Raw genomic sequence first — 16,680 nt, forward strand, 5'->3', positions numbered from 1 at the left:
CACACACACACACACTGAATTACTGAACTGGCATACACACACACACACACACACACACACACACACACACACACACACACACTGAATTACTGAAAAGAGTCTAAGAAAAAGAATAACCAAATGTGATATATAAACCTTCACTAAGTTCTGAATCGAAGCCCAAAAGCTATAAAAGAGATTTTAAGCACAATGGGAAAATGTACTACATATTAAATTAATTTATTTAATGTTAATTTTTATATATATTACTGGTAATATAGTTACAAACAAGAATATTCTTGTAAATCATATCATTCTTAAAAAATATTTGCTTAAGTGAAATAATGTCTACAGCTTACTTTGAAATGGCCCCAAAAATGAAAGTAATCTATATATGTGTGTATGTATGGGTATATGTGGATATATGTGTGTACATGTATATATACAGACATATTTTTGTGTGTGCTTCATATATTCATGTATACATGTGTGCCTGTATGTATACATATACATATGTATATTGCATATGTATATATGTGTATGCACATTTACCAAGAGAAATAGAGAAAGTAAAGATAAAGCCAATTTGGTAGGTGTTAGAATATGATAAATCTAAATGAAAAGTATAGAATATTCCTTGCATTATTCTTTCAGCTGTTCTGTAGGTTTAAACTTTTTTAAGAAGCCTTTTTATCTTTTAGTAGTTTCCTTGCTTGAACAATTGTGCTCCATTTTTCCTTTTTCTCTTCATAGTATTATATAAATTCCCTTTTTTCTCATTTTCCATAAATGCCTGATACTTCACATAATGTCCCCAGGTCAGCTGCCAGCCCCAGAGCACAGATGATCTTCAGTGTAGCTGAATTTTAGACAGAGTTCTTCCCTCCAAGACTGGCTGCTGCTTTTGAAAAAGAGTTTGAAGGATATAAGAAGAGGTGCCTTTGTTTGGCACGACATGCAGACATGTGTTAATGTGGCTTGGAGCCACATTCTGAAAGTTTTATGGTACTCATTCAACATAAATTCTCTTATGTCTCCCTCAGCAAAAGCCCTAGTGGTTAAGATGACTCTATATGTCATTATTGGATTGGGCTATATTTTGGCCAACTTGCCGGCTTCCTGTGCCAGATTCTGTATTTAACTGGCGCTCTGGGTAAAAGTTATATTTTTTTCTTCATCTTATTTTGTTTTTCTGCTGGTACAAGGTCTTGAACTCAGGGCCTCATGCATTCACCTAGCTTTTTTCGCTCGAGGCTGATTACCATTTGAGCCACAGCTCCACTTTGGGCTTTCTGCTATTTACCTGGAGATGAGAGTCTCTCCAATTTATCTTCTTTGGCTAGTTTTGAACCACAGTCCTCAGATGTTAGCATCCTTAGTAGCTAGGAGCACAGGCATGAGCCACTGGCACCTAACTATAGCTCTATTATATCTTGTAAACTCTTAGGTCTTTATCTCTGGCTCTCTTTCATTGGGAACCATTGTTCCAGTGGCTCAGCCAATGTTTAGGTGTATGAGCTTCACTGGGCTTGACTTATTCTGCAAAAGGAACTGGAGACACATCTCTCTTCTCCCCAGTGCAGCTCCTCATGCAGACTTGGCACCTCCCCAGTTGCTGGTCACTGCTTGAGATGGACACTCAGAAAAAAGTTTGTATATGGGAGACATACCTCCACACACATATTTTTGTTCAAGCACTGTGAAACTGTGGGTTTTCTGTGCAAGGCATTTGGTTAATAGGCTCACTGCAAAGGAAACTTGGGAGACATTATGGCACCTGTCTCAAGTTGAAGCAATCCAATGGTGAGCTCTTAGAAGCAATCAAAGTCCTGATTTAGTGAGATAAGGCTAGTCGTACAGGATTAAGGGGTGTGTTTGGGGACAGGCTTTACTTTTTACATAGACACTGTCTCTGAGTTGTACTAGGTTTGCTACTGCAAGAACGGCCTTCATAGGAAAACAAATAGAGCTAACCCAGGGATTTAGCTGTTGATCATACGCAGCTGAAACTGTAACTACAGACATGTGCTTGGCCTGCCTCACTGCACTCTCTGGCAGGCTACCAAGGGCCCAGTCAGTTCTTTAATTTACAACATGGATTGAGCTCTTAAAGTGGCACTGTCAAGATTCAGAATTCTGAGTGTTTAAAAACTATTACAATAGCAAGGAACATGCCATAAACTGGGACAATTCTTGTGTTTTTCATCTTCAGCAACACTACTATATCTTTGTATCTGTTTTAGCAGTCCTGTGATTTGAACCCAAGGCCTCACCAGCTATTCTACCCCTTGAACCATACTGCCATCCTCTTTTCTCTTTGCTATACTTGTTTTTCAGACCCATGTTTTTTTCCCCAGGGAACCACAATCTGGCTTGTCTATTGAGATTGGGTCTCACTAGTTTTTTTTTTCCCCTGGCTGGCTTTGAATCTCCGATCTCTGCCTCCTAAGTAGCAGGGATTATACAATGCCCTATCAGTATTGTATCTTTCTATGATGTGATTTAATATATATATATATTTTTTTTTTTTTTTTTGCCAGTCTAGGTCTTGAACTCAGGGCCTAGGCATTGTCTCTGAGCCTCCTTATGCTCAAGGCTAGCACTCTACCACTTGAGTCACAAAGCCACTTCTGGCTTTTTCTAAGTGGTTTATTGGAGATAAGAGATTCATGGACTTTCCTGCCCAGGCCACCTTAAAACAACAATCCTCAAATCTCAGCCTTCTGAGTAGGTAGGATTACAGACATGAGCCACGGGCTCCAGGTCTTCATTTTTTAAAATTATTTTTGTATAGCTGTACAAAGGGGTTTCAGTTCGCTCAATTTACAAGTACAGTGCATTTTGATCAGGGTCACCCCTTCCATGACGTAATTTCTGTTTTTAAATCAAAGTTAGATTGACCACAGCAAATAAATATACATCTGTAAAAAAAAAAAAAAAGAGCACTGTTTTTTGTGTGTTTTTTTCTATTTCAGTAATGAGTCTAATGTTCACATTGGCTTCTTTGTATACAACACTTGGAGTTACAAGAGTGTAAACGCACTCTGGCAAAACAGAAAATCTGAAAATGAAAGCTGAATTCTACATAGCATTATTTCTTGCCCTGGGCATAGGGTTTCTAACAAAGGAATTCAATGGCTTATCTTCACTTAATCCATAGCTTGTCTTTGAGGAAGAGTATAAATGTACTTGCAAAAGAGAAGCTGATTGTGAATAATTCCATCTTTTTGGAAAAGCACCACTGTAGTGCTGTAGAGCTGGAAAGTAATATCCTGAGACTTCATTGGTCATTCATTAGAGAACACATCTAGGGTGTCTCTGGCCAGTTTAAGCTATGCATATTTCAAATATTTTTTCTCTAGCTTTTTTTGCCACCTAATTACATTTTGGTTTTCCCTTTTGCTATATAGAGATAAGATGCATTTAGGTGTGAAAAGTAATCCCCTTCCCAGTTCCCAAATGAACCTAAGATCAGTCAGAGGAGGTGTTTGTACCTCAAGTAAGTTCATCCTGGGTCAATTTATTTCCTCCAAATGGCTTGTATAAGGTAGGGATGTTCTGTAGTTTTTAATAATTAAACAAGCCTCCAAAGAAAACATTTGAAAGCTAATCCTCAGACTACTGGAAGCTTTTGAGTTTCTCTGGGAATGAGCATCTTCTGTGCTTGTGTGTTATTGATCTATTAATGATGATACTGATTAAAAATAAAGCCTCATTCATCAGTGGAGATATACTCAGGACTATTAGCTGCATAAACGATGGATGTGGTGGTGCTTGTGTTGAGAATGATGGTTCTCGCAAAACTTGCTCTTGGCTCATTATTCAGAGTGTATCTTTTATAGGTTTTTAATTTTTTATCACACATAATTATCCATAGATGAATGGAGTGAAATAATATGAGCCATTTTATCTATCATCTTTTCCTAAATCTAGGAAATAATTGGTTGGGATATCTTTTAAAAATGACAACTATTTTCTAAGTTATAAACCATTTATTTCTAAAGTGTTATTTTCAATATCTTAGCACTTGGCTGCATGAAAGTCATTATCCTATGTTACTCAATTTAAACATATAGATATTTACTACAGTTAAGAGGCACTAGTTAGGCTGCAGAAGTATTACAAGTGATGGTCTTTTGACCATAGTAAGTCAAGGTGGCAAGCTATAATTCTCTGGATAATCAGGAAAAAAATGAAAAAGAAACATTCATGGATAGAAACAATGAAAGAATAAAATACAAATAAAAACAAATAAAAAAGTATATAGATATTTACTAATTTACATAGTTATATAATTTTTAATTTATGTTAAATTCCTCACCATTTGTATTTGGTTTTAGCTATATGGGGCAGACAGAAGTATAAGCTATTCCAGGGCTGGGAAGGTGGCTCAGTGGTAGAGCGCTTGCCTTGCATGCCTGAGGCCCTGGGTTCGATTCCTCAGCACCACATAAGAAAAAAGCCGGAAGTGGCACTATGGCTCAAATGGTAGAGCGCTAGCCTTGAGCTGAAGAGCTGAGGGACAGCACCCAGGCCCAGAGTTCAGGCCCCACGACTGAAAAAAAAAAAAAGAAGAAGTATAAGCTATTCCAGGCACCAGTGACTCAAGCCTGCAATCCTGCAATCAGGAAGTTGAGATCTGGAAGATGGCAGTTCAAGACCAGCCTGGGCAAGAGTTCACTAGACTCCATCTTCAAAATCTCCATCAGTAAAAAGTGCAGGGCAGGAATTGTGGTTTATGTGGTAAAGAACCAGCCTAGCATGTGTGAGGCCTTAAGTTCAAACCTCAGTAGAAAGAGAAAAGGAAAAAAAAACCATAAGCCATGATTCCTGCCACTCTTCCAGGATTATTCTAAGTGTTTTCCAAGAAAAGTTGTGCTAGGGATTGAACCTAGTGCCTTGTGCATGCTAAACAAGCACTCTACCACTAAGCTAATCAGCCTAAGATTTTCATTTTTAAAGGCAATACAGGCTAGTGCTTGGGGTCTCATGTCTAGAATCAAAATATACCTGACACCAGTGCCAGATCTACTCTATATTAATGCATGGCCTGGGGTGAATTGCTTTCCTATTTCAGTCTCCATTGGAAAATAAGAAATAGAATGCAAGGTATCTCATAAAGTTATCGTAAAAATTGTGAGTTAAAAATACTTCATAGAAAGTGTTTATGCTGGGTGTGATGTCATGTGCCTATAATCCCAGCACTCTGGAGCTAAGGCAGGAAGGTAGACAGTATACATGTTGAAGGAAAAAGGAAAGGAAGGGAAAGAGAAGGAAGGAAGGAAAGGGAAGGAGGAAGGAAAGAAGGAAGGAAGGAAGGTGCAACAGCTTAGAAAACTTTAGAAAATCTGTTGCTTAATTGATGCTTAGGATATTTGTTAAAATAGTATCAAATAAATATTAGACATGCTCTTTATATTGCTGTTACTAACATATATCAGACTTTCATGTCAGAATAAAGCATGAAACATAACAATGTTGCACAACACAAGTCAAGTGGCTTCTCTACCCTCACCGTTTGGTTCACCCAGGGCTATCTTAGCCAGCACATACTAACCAGTAGTAGTGTTCAGCCCTGTCTTCTTCCATGCCTGAATCCTGTCTCTCCAGCTTCCTGTGTACATTTCCACTAGGATTTCCTCATGGTACCCCACACACCACATTCAGCTCAATTTTCTGCTTACTTTCCAGTAGACATTCACTTTATTCATAAATAGCTACATATTTTTCTAGAATTCTTTTTTTTTTTTTTTTGTCAGCCGTGGGGCTTGAACTCTGGGCCTGGGCGCTGTCCCTCAGCTCTTCAGCTCAAGGTGAGCGCTCTACCACTTGAGCTACAGCGCCACTTCCAGTTTTCTGGTGGTTTATTGGAGATAGGAGTCTCACGGTCTCTCCTGCCCGGGCTGGCTTTGAACCGCAATCCTCAGATCTCAGTCTCCTGAGTAGCTAGGATTACAAGCGTGAGACACCAGCGCCCAGCTTTTCTAGAATTCTTTATACAATTTCCCTTAGTTTCCTTCAAAGTTGAAGAACATTGGCCAAAAGAATAGACCTATAACAGTGCACATAACAGATAACCCATAATGCCATGAATCAGCTGTTGAAAAGAACCAGAGCAATGCATGAATACTATATTAATCACCCTCCCAGAAAACTCAATTGCATTCCAGATCTGGGACCTCTCCCTGCGGAGAGTCTGTTTTGCTGTGGTCCTTTATCTTTCAAATAAACATGTTCTCTATCTTAAAAAGTAGAAGAGAGTTAAAACTGGGTAGCAGGTAGGAGCATCTGATTCTTTTTCTTCTCATCCTCATTCCAAGTCTAGCAAAGAATTGATTCTGCCAACACTTGGAATAGCCTGGATCTATGTTGGAAAGGCAATTCTCTGATAATATCCATTGCCTCCTGGATATCACACACACACAAAAAAAAAAAAAACACGCACACACACATGCATGCATGCGTGCGCGCAAACACACACACACACAGAGTAGCACTTTGAAGTCAGGGCCTAGCACTTTCCTGCCAAGCCAATTATGTTATATTTTATATTACTTGTTATTCAAGAACAGAGAATTAATAAGTGAGTACAAGGCCCTGTTGCAGCCTAGGACTAGTCATTCTCTATACCCACCAGCCAATTTTCTCTACAGTTGATTTGACAGCCTTGCCCCTCCCTGTAAATCTGAATCTCTGCATTATGGTTTTCTTTCCATGGCTCCACTTGGGAGCTAAGCAAGAGATTGATGTGGGTTCTAAGAGTGTTACAAAAATTCAGTCCTGTTATTTAAAACAAGTCAAGAAGATCAAATGTATAAAAGCAACTCATGCACATAATGGTAGAACTTTGAAAGGGCCTTTTTTTTTTTTAGTTTACAAGTTGATAGTGTGTAGTGTAATATAATGTCCTTGTCCCTTATTATCTGCAAATGTCATTTCTGACTGTAGAATACAACTCTGTCTCTGTCCCCTGATTTCATATCACAGAAGGGATACCAATTTAGTTTAAGGGAAAATGAGTCCTTCCAACCCTATTTTATCTCCTACTTCTTTTTCCAAACTATCAATCAAGACAGAGCAAATAACTAACATTATAGTTTGCATTTGAACTTACAGTTGTGACAAAGCAATTATTTATTTGCCTAAAAAAAATAAAAGAACCCTACTTCAGACTGCCAAATGAAACATATTTCTCCAATGTACAGATCATATTAAAGTTTATGTATAGATTTTATGACATTGTGACTTTGAATTATTAGTTGCATCATCTGCTTTTCATATCTTATTATGGAATGTGTAAGTAGGGGACAAAGCCAGGTGCCAGTGGCTTACACCTGTCATTTTAGCTACAAAGAAGGTTGAAGATCTGAAGATCATTGTTCAAAACTAGTCCAGACAGAAAGGTCATGAGACTTTTATCTACAATTAACCACAAAAAAAAGCCAGAGGTAGAGGTCTGACTGAAGTGGTAGAGCACCAGCTTTGAGTGGAAAAAGCTAAAGAATAGCACCAGAGCCTTGAGTTCAATTCCATTACCCACACAAAAACAAACAAGCAAATAAATAAATAAATGGGACAGGTGGTACAAAAGCATTCTAAACATAATCCATTGATTCCATTCAATTTACTTTCATTTTTTTTCTCTTGCAGGACATAGAGCTGAATATATGACTACAAGGTAAAGTGCTCTATCTTTTTATACTTCACAGTGTATTTAAATACTACAAAATGAACACATTTTGTGAATGAACATGGAAGACAGTTTCCATGACAAGCAGAATACCAGAAGACACCAGCTCACGTCCACATCCACCATCGAAGCAACTTGGATAAACACTCCCAACAGTTCATGGTCATCCCAAATCCCTTCCATAACCATGGTTTCTTTACATTCACCTCACACCTCATAGCCTCAGGAGAAGGCAGTCTTCAGGCCTTTGGTACAAGTCCCCAAAGACATCTTTCTATTAGCCCTAAACAAGGGCTTTAGGAACTTGAACAAAATGAACATGAGAGGGTTATTCTTTTTTCCTAGAGAGTCTTACAGCATAACAAAAGGCTTTCCTTAATTTCCACATGTGATGTGCACTCTCCTGTGGGCCTTGCAGGTCAGGAGTTTAAAGTGGAACCTCTGGAGACAAGTCTCAAGCTCCCTTCTATGAATTCCCCTAGCACAGATGTGGAAAGCTGAGTCCAGTCATCCCAGTCCTCCTTCCAGTAAGGGGCACAGAAGAAGAGGCTTCCTGCCTTCAACTGTAACTCAAGAAGATGCAGGATTTCCTGCACTAGGTGTTGTATAGATCAGAAAGACTGGCTTATTCCCAAAGCAAACAGACAGGCCATGGAGAGGGTCAAGAACAGCATAACTGAGTGCATTCTAATGCCTGACAAATATTTAGGCAGCAGCATAGTTATCTGCACAGAAATACTTCATGGGAGACCACGCTGTCCAATCAGAAACATTTACTCCATATACTACTTTTTTCTCACTTTTGACCCACTAGTAGTTACTTTTGCATAAAAATAAAAGCCCACTAATACCTAAGGACTAGGTGAATGGATCTGATGTTACTTATGCTGAAGAATTGTAACTAAGGCATATTATTTAGCTTCTCATTTGAGGATCCGATAAAGCCTCAATTCTTACTTATTGTATCTTAACTGTGTGACTTGTAAATCCAATAACAAGAACCCTGCCTATGACATTGGGCCAGCTGGCTCACAACTGCAGTTGGTAAGACTTATCACTTTCAAACAAGCTAGCCAACAAATGCCAGCTACAATGTATAAGACAGCAGCTGCAACATATAAGACAACAGCAGTCTAAATAATCAGCTTGTACAGGGTTGTAAAACGTAAGTAAAAGTTAGTATATGGGGAAAGGTGGGATTATATTTTCCCATGGGGGCTTAATTGGTAACAAACTCAAGACCCCAGATTTTTGTCATTTTAATGTGACCTATGGGTGTTTCATTTATTGTTTGATTTCTACCATGCTCAGTAATTATATTCCCTTCCCTTAGGCCTCCAAATGTTCCCCCTAAGCCCCAGAAACACAGGAAGTCCAGACCCCGCTCACAGTATAATGCTAAGTTGTTTAATGGGGATTTGGAAACATTCATCAAGGTACTGGCACCAGCCACCTGGGTGGCTGACCTCCACGCTTCTCACTATAATGGCCTTCGCCTCTCATAAAAGGAGGCAAGCCATTATGTCCAAGTCTGTCCTGGGGCTCTTTGCTTTCCCAGATAATCAATATAATATTTCCTGAAGTCAGAGAGGAAAGAATATTTGGGTTGAGTGCCTTCAAAAGAGGAAACACATGTAGATGTTATTGTGTGGGCATAAGAAAAAAACCTTCTTCTTTTTTTAAGCTATAATCTATACCAAAAAAAAAGAAGAGATAAAAGGTTTTGGGTTTACTTGTGCAAATGCGATAGCACAAAATATACACTGTTAAATCTATTCATTAGGCTCACTTGGAAGCATAGCAAGTCCTGATTTCCCATGACTTGAGGAATTCATTATATTGGATAAATTGTAAGGCCCTGTAGCCTTTATCTTATCTCTGCTGTGTTTACTTTCTGTCTTCTTTTTCATCCTGTATTTCTGATAATGCTTCTAGCCGGGGACGAAGGAACTCACACGCGAGACATCAGGTATCACATGGAAGGGAAGTGAGCACACGGCTGGCCTCCTTTTCAATTCATTCTTGTGCTTGGCTTTGATTAGATTTTGTTTAATGTCTTTAAAAGAAAAGTGTTTGCAGTTGGAATCAGACAGGCTTATAATAGGCTTTACTTAGAAAAAAATCTATGGGAATCAGACGCTTATTTCAGAGGAATAGTCTTCTCCAGTAAAAGTAGATAGATTAAACTCAGCTGTTACATGATGTGTTTTGGAAAAACGTATGAAATTTTAGTTAGCAGCTTTGGTTATGCTAAGTCAGTGTTAAACATCAAGTGCACATTTAGTACTGGATTTTAGAAACTGATGTAAATTAAACACAAAAGAAAGGAGCTTTCTTTCTTCTTCATAGTTAATGCAGGAGCTACAGTGCTTTAAAAAGACTAAATTTATGTGTGAAACCTTAATTGGTATGTTATAGACATCTCAACTCTCTTAAAGGTAGATGTATTTATTGAATATTCACCCTAATTATTAAAAACAAGCATGTGTGTATGCATGTATATGAATAGATAGACAAACATAAAATACACATGCATATATACAGACCTACATATATGAATACTGAGAATGAGACCTTTGACAGCCTTAAAAATGAACCTTACTCCTGGAATTAAGTGAGCAACCTACATGGCGATCACAAATCCATTGCCTTGAGCTTTAAACCCAGAAGAGCTTTATTGGCTCTAATTCACTGTAAAATTATTGTCAAATTTGATTACCTAGTTTCCAAGCCCTGGCTTATAAGCAGAGGCAAATGAGATGGGGAGAGGAGGTAAGGAGAAGAAGAGAGGGGGAGAGAAGGGAAGAGGAGGGGAGAGGAGAGAAGAGAAGAAGGGGAAGAGGAAAAAAGAGAGGAAATAATAAACAAAAGCAAAGAGAGATGCAGCTGATGGTTTGAAAAGAAAGCAAATACAGGCTCAGAAGCAGAAATGATCCATTATATTTGTTCACAAAGTATGAGAATGGCTGCTGAAGAAGGTGTTTATTTTTCAGAGATTATCCCTAAGAACAGTTAGAGTTATCCACTTCCCTAAGTTCCTCCCCATCCTAGGTGGTGCGTGAAGGAATCTTTGTAACAGCAGTAACACGGGAGGTGCAGAGGCCTCCCATTGTCTCTCTCTGCCCCTCTAAAGGGTTTTTGAGATCTGCCCAATGTCCCTGTGAGCCTGTAATTGCAAATCATGATTTCCTTTAGGGAAACTGAGATTTGTTTGAATGGTAGCTGGAGCCCATTGTTTCACTTCTGGTAAAATACTTTCTATCCAAGCACCTGGCATCAATGAAATTAAATTCACACACACACGTGCAAACACATACTCATTACATTGTGACTACAAAAATTCATTACATCTGAAACAACAATCACAGCTAAAAGATTAACACTCACCTGAGTGACCATAAAAAAAAAAGTAAATGTTTGAAAGCTTAATTTTTTAGGAATTTCTTCATGCAAACATTTTTCTTTTAATCTTTCATTCTTTGTTTTTGTTTTAATATTAAGTACAATCAAGACATAAACTAATATTCTCCTTTCATCACTTACATTTAAATACTTGTCACCCTTCAAATTACAGTGCTACATGAAGTTTTCATATAATAATTACTTTTACTGCACATTCTGTGTCGTAAAGAAAAATTCCTTCATGCATTCAGTAAACTGATATAACTGCAATGCTATTTGCAAGCAAACTATCCCATTCTAAAATGTGTTTTTATTCTTATGGCTCATCTTTAAGGAATTAATGAAAACGTATGTTCCTAAAATTAACTAATTAGAAAAACAATATAAACTTCAGAAGTAACTGAACCATGGGCTGGCTTATACATTGTCTTAAAACTGAAAACTATTTCTTAAGAAGTAATTACCCACTCTAGAAATAAAGAGCTTAAATTACTGGACTGCCTTATTCCTAACCTTTCCCTTAGTGCTTAATTGGAAAAGCTAGTGGATTCTGGATGTCCTAATGTGTTAAGACAAACAAGTCCTTGTGTTTCAGAATAAAATTCCTCATGAATATATAACCGATGTTTAGCCTAATCATTTTGAACCTTATGTTCCCTTTAAAGATCTAATTCCTGAAAGATCAGAGTCTTAAAAGCACATAAAAAACAACTCTATTCTCAGTAACTTCCTTTACCCCAGTGCAGTGCATGGCATTGATATTATTAAACCGGCTGCAGCAGCAACCTGATCCCATCTGTCATCCTAGAGCTTATTTAAAGCATTTCCAGAATTTACATTGATTCTGTAAAGAGCAGTCACTGTTTTATAAGATGTGGAGAAAGAAGGCCAAAAAAAAATCTTCTTGCTTAAGAAAATGAAATCTAATGGGACGTATATCTGAGTGATTCTTTCTTAATCCTTGAAGCATGAAAAATCTGGTACAAACCAAGTAAATATATGACACATTTTCATTACCTTGGAAGCAATTCTCATGCAATGCATCTGTAACCATTAGAGCTCTCTTACAATTCATGATCTAGGTGATGTCACACCTCTCAGGCTGTAGTTGGAGGATTCCAAGACTGTTGGAAGGTTATCTTCGGTGACTATTCAGTCCTGAGATGCTGTGCCTATAATTCATAAACATTATTTTCATTTTTAAAAATTGATCACTTCTATCAGCAACCTTTCAAACAATGAGTTACTACTTTTGTTTATGTAAGCCAAAATATTAAGTAAAAGATTTTGAATCAGGAGCCTTTAGCTCTTGCCTATAATCCTAATTACCCAGGAGGGAGGCTGAGATTTGAAGATTGTGGCTTAAAAATCAGCCCAGACAGGAAAGCCTGTGAGACCAATTAACTACCAAAAAGCTGGGAGTAAAACTGTGGCTTAAGTGGTAGAGGGCCAGCCTTGAGCAAAAAAGTTTACAGACAACACCTGAGTTCAAGCCCAGCATTGGCACAGAAAGAGACAGTGAGAGAGGAACAAAAGAAAAGGGAGAGGGGAGAGATTTTAACATCACTGTGTACAGGGTAAGTCAAAGGAGCATTGCTTCCTTGTGTTCAATATATTTAATTTGGTTTGTTCCAGAACTAAACTATATCTTTGTTTAAATATAAATTGTTTTATCTTTTTTGGCCTTGTAGAATATTTTGGATTCAGAAATTTGATTTCAAAATGATTATCTAAAAGAGTAAAAACCATTCTAATCCAATGTTGAATTAAGCCTTTGTTACTATGTGTGTGTCAGATCTCTCCTTGGAATTTAACTGATTTCCATCTCTTTCCTCAGGATTCAGGACAAATTATACCCCTCATTGTGGAAAGCTGTATTCGGTTTATCAATCTCTATGGTAAGCCATAAACTATAGGATTCTCCTATAAAATATTCAGCATGCCGGTTGCCAATGCTAGCAACTCAGGAGGCTGAGATCTGAAGATCATCATTTGAAGCCAGCCTGGGTTGGAAAGTCCATAAGACTCTTATTTCCAATAAACTACCAAAAAGTCCAAAGTGGAGCTCAAGTGGTAGAGCAGTAGTCTTGAGCACAGAAGCTCAGGAACACCAGCCAGGCCCTGAGTTCAAGCCCCAGGGTTGGCACACACACACATACACACACACACACACACACACACACACACATTCACTGAGAGTGTTCTGTAAGTGTATCTTCTTTATTTAACATTTAATTATTGCAAAAAAAAGACAAAGAATTTGGTGAGTTTTCATCTTTGATGTAATTAATGTATACTTTTTAAAATATAGATGACAGAGGTAAAAGTGGATCTATTGAAGGGCAGGTATCAGCAGGGGACAGTGAATGGAGAGGGTGAATGAAGACAAATTATAGTCACAGTACTTTATATGCAGATGCAACAATGAGATTATTTTAAAGAGAAAGGGGAATGAGGTTGGTAGGTATCACATGCAAGTAATGTATGCTAATGAAAATTCTAATAAAGAATAATTCAATGGGGTTTCTCACCCTTTTTTCCTACTATCTCCTTTAGGTCTCCAGCACCAGGGGATTTTCAGAGTATCGGGTTCCCAGGTAGAAGTCAACGATATTAAAAATTCATTTGAGAGAGGTAATTTAGTGTCCCTACCTGTAAGCAAAACATGTTAAAACATCATCGTTTTGTGCTGGCATACTCATTCTATAAAATCCTAAACCCTTATATTTGCATTCATTTCACTGAGGATGCTGGGATAAGAATGTATTCAGAATAGCAGAGAAATGTGGCCCCAATGAGCCTTTGTTCTTAAAAGTATAAAAGCATACAAATTTTGTGTCCTAATTTAAGATGAAGGTAGCTCATCCATGACAGAGGTCAAAGGTGGCCATCTTTCCTTTGTCAGGAACTCTTTCCTTCTTCTTGTTACCCTCCCAGGCTCCTTTTCTGTGACATTAGTTGGTACCTCATGTTCATAATTGGCTGTCATATAAATTCCACTGGATTATTAATTAACACATTGCAGTTCACAATACCACACCCAGAATGAAATCAGAGACATCTAGAACCACATTAGACTCTCATTTACTAGCTGTAGGATTTGGATCATGTGACTTCAGTGGCCACAGTGTCTTCATCTACAAAACTGTGAGATTGTTGTAAGAGGGTTAGATGTAATCTGTGAAAATACCAACCCTTTATTGATTGCTACTGTTTGCTAATGCTCTCTATTTTTAGTGAAGTCTAGTGTATCCACTTTTCAGTACACCTGTGCCTTTTCCTATTCTTGATCAATGTTAAAAATGAAGAATGATTCTGGCATGGGAAGAGCCTATCCCCCACTTCCTCCACCTCTTCTTCTTTCTTCTCTCCCTCTCTATCCTCTCCTTCTCCTCTCTATCTCTCTGCCCATTTGGCCTAGTCTTGGTATAGCGCCTTTAGTTTGAAGCCTTATTAGTACAACTTGGGGACAAAGCCTTGTTGGTATAACTTGGGGACCTCATTGTTTTAATCCAGTTCTAAATTCTCTGTCCAAAACTCTATTAGAGCAAAACAACCTTCCCACCAGCAGCTAGAAGTATCATATCTCTGACATTGATTGTATTCAAGAGGAGAGGTGGGAATGTGGATTCTGTGCCAGCTACCACAGGCCAACCCTCTGTTATTTTTTTTTCTTGGAAATTTCCCTGATTTGAAACTTGTTTGTGATTTGTTTAAGGAAAGTTTTTATCATAGTGAGGAAATAATCATAGTAATAATAATAATAATAGAAATAATTTTAGACAGTTCATGTTTAGTGATTTCCTGCCTTGAAAAAGGGGGAAAAGGATCCTAAGAATAAACCACCCCTCACCTGCAGGGGAAGGGTAAGGAAAAAAGGATAGCAAATCCTCTAGACTTTTTATCTCCAATTAACCAGCAAAAAGCCAGAACTGGAGATGTGGATCATGTAGTATATGGCACCAACTATGAGTAAAAAAAGCTGAGCAAGAACTTGAGAAACTGAGTACAAGGCCCTGTATTGAAAACAATGAACACTTTTTGTGAACTTTAGAAAGCAACAGAGTAGACTTGTGAATAAAGAATATAGTTTAGCCAGCTGCTGGTGGCTCAAGCCTGTAGTTCTAGCTACACAAGAGATTGAGACCTGAGGATCAGGCGCAAAGCCAGCCCATGCAGGAAAGTCTTATCTCCAATTCACTACCCAAAATCCATTTTTGTGGCTCAAGTGGTAGAGTGCTAGCCTTGAGCAAAAAAGCTAAGGGATAGCATACCAGTCTAGTTCAAGCCCCAGGGCTGTCACAAAAAAAAAAGTACAGTTTGATTTAAGGTTATACATTGTATTAAGCTTCTTAAAGATTTTATCTCAGTTTTACTTTCAGAGACATAGATTGGCCATGTCAGTTACCTAATATCTCAAAATTTTTTTATCATAATAAAAACTGTAAATCTCCCCTTTTCCACACAAACTCCTTGGTACCCTTTAAAGGTACATTTTCTAATTCCTTTGCCTGATTTCAGAATCTCCAACTGTCCATGACAACTTTTACATGACCTGTGAAACACCATCATGATACTTTGCAAACTACTGGTTTATTTAATTTAAGGTGTTCACAGCTATTATTTGATTTTTTTCTGATAAGGTTTAGTGACCCAGATAGCATATCCAGAAAGACCTCCACCTGAAACTTTTTGAAAGTTTTCAACAAACCCAAAATGTAGTTTCAGAATTTATGTCTAACCGAGATTACTGAATTTAGCTTTAAAAGAATGTTGGGTAAAATTATAAAAATCCCACAATATTTTATTTTAAGATTTTGGTAACTTGTAAGAGAGTGTTGGGCGGCACACGATTTTTTTAAAAGCTTTATTTTAGTCAGCTATTTTTGGGTTAATCATGGGGTAGGATATCTCAACCAATTATTTTAATTTTAGTACCATATAATCTCTCATAAAGCATAATTAAAAGATCTGTGTATATATAGCAATGTTGTGTGCACATGTGTGTACAGAAATGTTCTTGTTGAGAGACGATAAAAACTAAAGGACTGTGTATGAGATGGGTTTCTTTTTGTTGTTGTTGTTTTAGGTGAAAACCCTTTGGCTGATGATCAGAGTAACCACGACATTAATTCAGTGGCTGGTGTTCTGAAGCTCTATTTCCGTGGGCTGGAAAATCCCCTCTTTCCTAAGGAAAGATTTAATGATCTGATTTCTTGTATCAGTAAGTAAACTTGAATTTTCTTAGTCTTTTCCAAAAGAATTACCTCATTCTCAGCCAGGTGCCTGTTGCTCATGCCTGTAATCCCAGCTACTCAGGAGGCTGAGTTCTGAGGATTGCCGTTCAAAGCCATCTTGGGGAAGGAAAGTTGGTGAGACTCTTATCTCCAATTAACCACCAGAAAACAGGAAGTGGCGCTGTGGCTTAAGTGGTGGAGCGCTAGCCTTGAGCTGAAGAGCTGAGGGACAGCGCCCAGGCCCAGAGTTCAAGCCCCACAACTGACAAAGAAAGAAAGAGAAAGAAAGAAAGAAAGAAAGAAAGAAAGAAAGAAAGAAAGAAAGAAAGAAAGAAAGAAAGAAAGAAAGAAAGAAAGAAAGAAAGAAAGAAA

General features: G+C 37.9%; 1 protein-coding gene across 2 annotated transcripts in view; it reads left to right on the top strand.

Moving 5' to 3' along the window:
- The window catches only part of Srgap1 (SLIT-ROBO Rho GTPase activating protein 1), a 233,201-nt gene that overhangs the window by 188,712 nt on the left and 27,809 nt on the right, over positions 1 to 16,680 (top strand). Inside the window, exons 11-15 of one of the 2 annotated variants that reach the window (XM_013023272.1) lie at positions 7,630 to 7,657; positions 9,605 to 9,638; positions 12,909 to 12,969; positions 13,628 to 13,705; positions 16,161 to 16,295. In XM_013023272.1, coding sequence (XP_012878726.1) covers positions 7,630 to 7,657; positions 9,605 to 9,638; positions 12,909 to 12,969; positions 13,628 to 13,705; positions 16,161 to 16,295 — 336 coding nt within the window. Of the gene's footprint in view, positions 1 to 7,629; positions 7,658 to 9,002; positions 9,106 to 9,604; positions 9,639 to 12,908; positions 12,970 to 13,627; positions 13,706 to 16,160; positions 16,296 to 16,680 lie in introns of both variants that reach the window. The other variant, XM_013023263.1, reaches the window with a different exon arrangement.

This window comes from Dipodomys ordii, unplaced genomic scaffold (assembly GCF_000151885.1).
Source record: "Dipodomys ordii isolate 6190 unplaced genomic scaffold, Dord_2.0 Scaffold3, whole genome shotgun sequence".
NCBI lineage: Eukaryota > Metazoa > Chordata > Mammalia > Rodentia > Heteromyidae > Dipodomys > Dipodomys ordii.